Genomic DNA, 6,514 nt, shown 5'->3' with positions numbered 1-6,514 from the left:
CACTCACTCCATTCCTTTGCGAGTAGCAGCCAAGAGGGGTGGCGCGTCAACCGTTAATAAACTACGTGATGAGCTCTTGCGGAAAAAGAACTCTCTCAGTCAATCATTGGTGGTGAGGGAGCATACAGGCGGTTGTTGTGCGGATGATTCTCGGGAGTGTGCATTGAGCACAGGCGCTGAGGAATTTCTTGTCTGTGTAGATGATCTCATTGCCCCTGAGAACACGACTATGGATCAGTCTCCTTTTTTGGGTTGAGGACCGTGCGGCACAACTGCAGGCCAAAAATGAGGGTGATGTGGCCACAGCCACACCGAAATATTCCACGGAAGAGCAGCAGTCTTCTTCACTTCCTCCTCTTCCCCCTGTTGAGGTGGAAGTGTGCCATGAGAAACCCAGGACTGAAAGAGTGAGTTTGTTTGCTCGAGCAAAGATGTACTCTGGTGCGACTGCCCCTGTTGGGAATAGAGAGTCAGAAGTCTTAAATACGAGAAAGTTTTTGAAATAATTAGATTCTGACGAGGAGAAAACAATAACTACCACCACAACAAAAAATGGATTCTTTTGAGACAAATTGGAGTTCTTTCAGTTTCTATGCATGTGCTCATTAGGGAGGGGCATTGAGGATGATCTTTGGGTGCGGAGGGATTTTGGCATCGCCGGAGTCAATTTTTTGTGTTCCATTTATATTTTCACGATGCCGTAGAATGGAAGAGAGGGGTGGAGAAGAGAAATAAAGAAGAGAGAGGTGGTCGCTTGACATGGATCGTTTTATTGTTGGATCCCCAATTGGTGAGGGCCGCTTTGGCGTCGTTCGTGCTGCAGTTGTTAAGGAATCTGGAGTGCCAGCCGCAATCAAATGCATCACAACTCCACGTCTCGATGAGGGTATTCCGCACCCCACAGCGAGGGAACTGCTCGTTGCAATGCGATTGGTGCATCCTTTTGTTATTCGGACATATGAGGTAGTTCCGTGTGGCTGCTCCTTGGCGTTAGTGACGGAGCGTTGCAAGACTGACTTGGCAACAGTCCTCTCGGGGAGAACTGCCAGCAATCCTCTGCCCGCGTTAGAGGCAAAGTCTTTATTTAAAATGCTTCTTTTGGCGTTAGCGTACATACACAGCGAGGGTGTTCTTCATCGAGATGTGAAACCTTCAAATTGTTTCTTGACTGCGGAGGGGGAACTACGCCTCGGCGACTTTGGACTTAGTCGTGTATGGGATACGGAAGCATCCATGACTCACGAAGTCGTTTCGAGGTGGTACCGGGCTCCCGAGTTACTTCTGGGCCAGCGACACTACGGACCCGAAATTGATGTGTGGTCATCAGGGTGCGTATTTGCGGAACTTCTACGAGGGTACGGTGGTGCTTTTTTTGCAGGCGATGGAGATATTTGGCAGTTGTCACGAATATTAGATGTATTAGGGACACCGACGCCCACATCGTGGCCATCGGCGGTGCTGCTTCCCGATTGGGGAAAGTTGCACTTTGAGCCGAAGCGTCCTCTTCCTCTCCGTGAATTTTTCCCGGATGCCTCTGAATGTGCATTGGATTTGTTGCGAAGATTACTTTGCCTGGATCCTCAGAAGCGTTTGACTGCGGCTGGCGCCCTTTGTCACGCCTACTTTAGTGAATACCCGACGTGAAGGTCCATGGATAAAGGGACGCTGGGGCTACGTGTGGTGTGCGGGGATGAAAATTGGAATTGCTCATATAAATGCGTGCTTATTTTCCTTGACAATTCTTTTTGGTTGTTTTTGTTAGTTTAATGGGTTATTATTATTATTTTGATTATTGTTTAAATTTATTTTTATTTTTTAATTATATTTTGTATTTCTACCTGTGGATTTTTAACTGTGAAGCCCAATTTTTATCCAAATTAAAAGAAAACTAACGCGTGTGCGAGAGAGAGAAGGAGGGTGACGAGCACATATCTGACATAATGATGTATCGTTGCTTTCATCATTTCTCCACGTTGCCACTGGCGTTTGTACGACGGACTGCTACAAACAGTTACGTCAATCGCCATATTGCACCATCGGCGGCAGGACCAATTTCTATGCTTTGAATAATTGGCAAGGAAAGTCCGTCGGACCGCATGACTGCTGTGATCCCGGAGAATATTTTGCGAAGTCCTTTAAAAGAGGCTCCGGCGATGAGCGAGCAGGATGCCCTTTCGCTTCTCCATTCACCGGGTTCACGGAATAAGTTATTAAGGAGCATGATTGGGCAAGGATACTATGAGCCAGGGCACACCACCCGTAATGCTTCGTAACGTTATCGAGAATCCTGCATGGTGCACCCCATACACTCCTTTCCAGGCTGAAATATCTCAAGGCCGTCTAGAGTCCCTGTTGAATTTTCAGTCCATGATTATAGACTTGACAGCTATGAATTTGGCAAATGCATCTCTTCTGGATCAAGCCACTGCATGTGCTGAGGCAATGTACCTTGCCTTTCATCATGGTCGAAAGGAGCGCATGACCTTTTTTAATTATCGAGGGACGTCTTCCCATCTTGCGTAGAGATGGCAAAAACAAGAGCCGAGCCCCTTAAAGTAAAGGTCGTTGTTGGTGATCCAAATTTGATTGATTGGAGCGATTCCTCACTCTGTGGAATTTTGGCACAAACTCCAGATGCCATGGGGATGCTTCATGATTTTACGACACTGTTTGGGAATGCAAAACGACATGGTGTCGTCAGCTGTTGTGGGAGAGATTTGATGGCTTCTGTTCTTCTCAAACCTCCAGGAGAAATGGGAGCCGATGTTGTTTTGGGATCTGCCCAACGTTTTGGTGCCCCACTAGGGTTTGGGGGCCTCACGCCGCATTTTTTGCTGTCAAGGAGGAATTTAAGCGATTGATTCCGGGTCGCGTCATTGGTATAAGTAAAGACTCGACGGGTTGTCCGGCCACACGCATGGCGCTACAGACGCGGGAGCAACGTATTAAGAGGGAACGCGCCACATCCAATATTCGTACTTCACAAGCTCTCCTAGCAAATGTTGCGGCATTTTATGCCGTTTATCACGGCTCTGAGGGCTTGAAGGAAATTGCGAGCGAAATGCACAATAAAACCAAAATACTTTCTGTTGGCTTAGAGTCTGTAGGGCATACAGTGGTCAATGGTACATTTTTTGATACCGTCACCGTAAATTTAAAAGGTATAACGCCTGAAGACTACGTGACATGCTGCGTGGAAAAAGGCATTAATATTTTTGTTGATTATAGTCATGGCACCGTCTCCATATCGGTGGTTGAGGCCAGTACCGAGGGCCATGTATTGTCTCTCTTGGAGGCAGCAGGGCCAAAACTTCCTGTGATAGGTGTCCTTTCAAAACTCACAGAACAAAAGAGAGCAATGCCTTTGCAAATGTTACGAAAATTTGCCTTTCTTGGGCGTTCAATCTTTCAAAAGTACAAAAGTGAGAGTGAGCTTATACGGTACATTCACCGTCTTCATGGAAAAGATTATGGTCTCACGCATGGTTGTGTGCCCTTGGTTTCTTGTACCGTGAAACTTAGTCCAGCTGCCGCCATGTTGTTCTTGTCGTGGCCAGAATTTACCAACCTTCACTCTCTTGCACCGAAGGAGCAAACGCGAGGACATAGTGCGTTGTGTTTGGATCTGGAGCAGAAAATAAGGGATATTACCGCTTTAGATGCCGTGTCACTTCAGCCAAATAGTGGTGCTCAGGGTGAATATTGCTGGTCTTCGTGTGATCCGCTCGTATCATAATTCAAAAAAGGAGAGCCATCGCAATGTTTGCTTGGTTCCAGAAAGTGCTCATGGCACAAATTTTGCTTCGGTTCTCTTGGCAGGGATGGTGATTGTAAAGATAAAGTGGCGGATGGAAGGATTGACATGAAGGATTTGGAAAATTCTTGCCAAAAGCATACAAAGAATCTCTCGTGCATTGTGATAACGTATCCGAGTACGTATGGTTTGTTTGACAGGGAAATCTTGGCCATTACTTCGATGGTGCACTACGATGGAGGGCAATGTTATATTGATGGTGCAAACATGAATGCCATGGTGAGTTACACGGCACCTGGATGTATTGGGGGCGATGTGTGCCAGATTAATCTCCACAAAACGTTTTCAATTCCTCGTGGTGGTGGTGGGCCAGGCATGGGTCCTATTGCTGTTCGCCAGCACCTGGCCTCATTCTTGCCAGATTCTGTTTTTATTCAAAATGTTGGTGGTTCCCAGCCCTTTGGTCAAGTCTCTCAAGCGGCATACGGATCAGCGTCTATTCTTCCAGTTTCTTATTTATTAATGTGGATGCTTGGTTCACGGGGTCTCAAGACGTGCACGGAGCATGCGATTTTAAATGCCAACTATTTAAAGAAGCGTCCTGACGGCCACTGCCCAGTTCTCTTTCTGGGGGAAAACGATTTCTGCGCTCACGAGTTTATCATCGATTTAAGGCCATTTAAAGAAACAGCACAAATTGAGGCAGAAGATGTGGCGAAACGAATTATGGATTAATTTCCTGTTGCGGGAACACTCATGATTGAAACCACAGAGTCAGAGTCAAAGCGGGAGTTGGATCGGTTGGCCGATGCACTTATTTCCACTCGTACCGAAATTGCATCCATAGAGGAGGGTGAAGAGAGCACAACGAACAACGTTCTCAAGAATGCCCCGCACACGGCAAAGTGTGTCACATCAGTTGATTGGGACAGGCCATACGCCCGGAAAACTGCTGCATTCCCTTCGAGCCATTCATCCACCGGAAAGTTTTGGCCCTCAGTTTGCCGCATCGATGGAAGCTATGGGGACAGAAACTTGATGTGCAGTTGTGCATTGACTAATTTTTGTGAGTAAAACTGTTGCAGTGGGAGGCAGTATTTTTATTTATTGCCAATTTTATATTTTTATTTGTTTCTGCATCCATTTCTTGGGTGATGGAGTGTTTTGGGCCTATTTGTGTCTGGTGTGATAAAACTGAAAAGGGGAGAGGGATATGATTGTGTGTGAGTGTGTGTCTGTCTGTGTGGTCGCAGAATGATTTTATGGTCTTATTCTTTATCTTGTCAAGTGCTCTTCTTTAGGATGTACAATAATTCCAACGTGAGGATGCCTTGCCCTTGCAATCGCCTGGATTTTTCCTGCTTATTATTCCCTTTGTTAATACTGTTGTTGATTTGTCAAGGCAAAGCTTTACTGCAGCCACACAAATGCATGTTTGTGGGATTTTTTTTTTTGTCAGGCCAAATGTGGGGGGAACTCAGGCGTCTGCCTTTCCCTCACTGTCGTCAAGAGTATTCCGGATACTCATCACGCAAACGTCTCAGATGTAATTTTTTCCTCAGTTTTGAATAATTTCTTGCACTTCAACAGCGTCTAACTTTGAGATAAATGGGGCTACGATGAGAGGGAAATTGTCTACACTTTTTTTTTGTTGGTGTATCTTTTAGTTTTTGTTTTATCTCGTTGCTGTTAGAAAACATTGAACGAGAGGGTTTGCTGCCCTTTTGCTTTATTTGTCCTCTCTGCCTGACGGCCAGTTGTACACCGAAGTGCTCCTCGGCACCTCAGTTGGGACTCTCAATCTCATGCGCCAACTCTTCGCTGCTCCCTTTCAGTGTCGCATTTTTTTTTATTGATTGACGGACGCCATTCCGTTCGGCGTGCCACTTTGATTGGATTGTGTGGGATTGCCCGCCAACACCATCAAACAAAACAGGCTGAAGAGTTTAATTATTTAAACGTCATCTTGTGTGCACGTATTTTCTTTACGTGTATTGTTGATGTGCACTCGAGCAGCGAGGGATTTGGAACTATGCGTGCGTGGAATTCTTCCTGCCATGTGAACTGCAGGCAGCACCGAGGGACTGTCACTTTGACTCCGCAGAGTTGTTGTGTCTTTGCAGGGTTGGCAGGGAAATTCCGTGCAGCCTGCTACTGCTGGTGTTTTTTTAAATGTTGTCACTCCATGCGAATAATGTGCTTCAGCGAGTGAGGGTGTTGATTGGGTTTGTGTGCACTCTGATTCTGTTTGCTGCTTTGTGCGGGCACGCAACACTTGAGTGGTGGGAAAATGGAGCGGGGCGATGCCTGGCTGCGTCCCGCCCATCGTTCACTGCATGATGGTGTGGTGCGCATTGTGGTGCTGACTCTGCGATGTGACTGCGGTCCCCTGCGCGGCGATGGTGGTGGGTGGAGGAGAGTGTTGACCCGCGGCGTGACGGTGGGATCGTGTTTTATTTTATTCTTTTGTGAAGGTGCACACTTATTTTTTGTGTTAGTGATCGGGAAAACAAACAAGCAGAAAACGTGAATAAAATAAAATAAAAAAAGAGAAGGACGATAATGTGGCGGTGTTGTGGCCGATTGCAAGTTGCGTTGCTGCGGGAGCGGTGGGCCTTGACTGCTTCACCGACAGGCGTTGCAGTGCGGCTGCATGGCGCACCGACCACCGAGCCGTGCGAGTGCCACGCCCAACGCCATTGGGACTGCGGGACGAAACAGCTGCAGCGTCGGAGCCAGCGACATCTGTGTTGGCTCCGA

General features: G+C 47.0%; 3 protein-coding genes and 1 pseudogene across 3 annotated transcripts, besides 2 other annotated features; all 4 read left to right on the top strand.

Annotated features, from left to right (window-relative positions):
* Positions 1 to 6,514: a sequence feature (areas not merged during assembly with more than two copies in the genome that could not be assigned to a particular haplotype).
* On the top strand, positions 201 to 506 carry Tc00.1047053503423.30 (hypothetical protein, conserved; the record flags this gene model as incomplete). Its single annotated transcript, XM_799613.1, has 1 exon — positions 201 to 506. One exon carries the CDS (start codon positions 201 to 203, stop codon positions 504 to 506), a length of 306 nt encoding a protein of 101 aa, XP_804706.1.
* Positions 760 to 1,644, top strand: Tc00.1047053503423.20 (protein kinase, putative; the record flags this gene model as incomplete). Its single annotated transcript, XM_799612.1, has 1 exon — positions 760 to 1,644. The coding sequence occupies one exon, from the start codon at positions 760 to 762 to the stop codon at positions 1,642 to 1,644; it is 885 nt and encodes a 294-aa protein (XP_804705.1).
* Positions 1,772 to 1,851: a sequence feature (A-rich).
* On the top strand, positions 1,940 to 4,828 carry Tc00.1047053503423.10 (annotated as a pseudogene).
* Positions 6,317 to 6,514, top strand: Tc00.1047053503423.5 (retrotransposon hot spot (RHS) protein, putative; the record flags this gene model as incomplete). The annotated part of the gene is made up of 1 exon (XM_799614.1): positions 6,317 to 6,514. A coding segment is annotated over one exon (198 nt), but the record flags the coding sequence as incomplete, so codon positions are not given.

The sequence above is a fragment of the Trypanosoma cruzi genome, genomic scaffold, assembly GCF_000209065.1.
Source record: "Trypanosoma cruzi strain CL Brener 1047053516377 genomic scaffold, whole genome shotgun sequence".
NCBI lineage: Eukaryota > Euglenozoa > Kinetoplastea > Trypanosomatida > Trypanosomatidae > Trypanosoma > Trypanosoma cruzi.
Note: the sequence above shows the minus strand (reverse complement) of the source record. Positions and strands in the feature narration are given on the sequence as shown.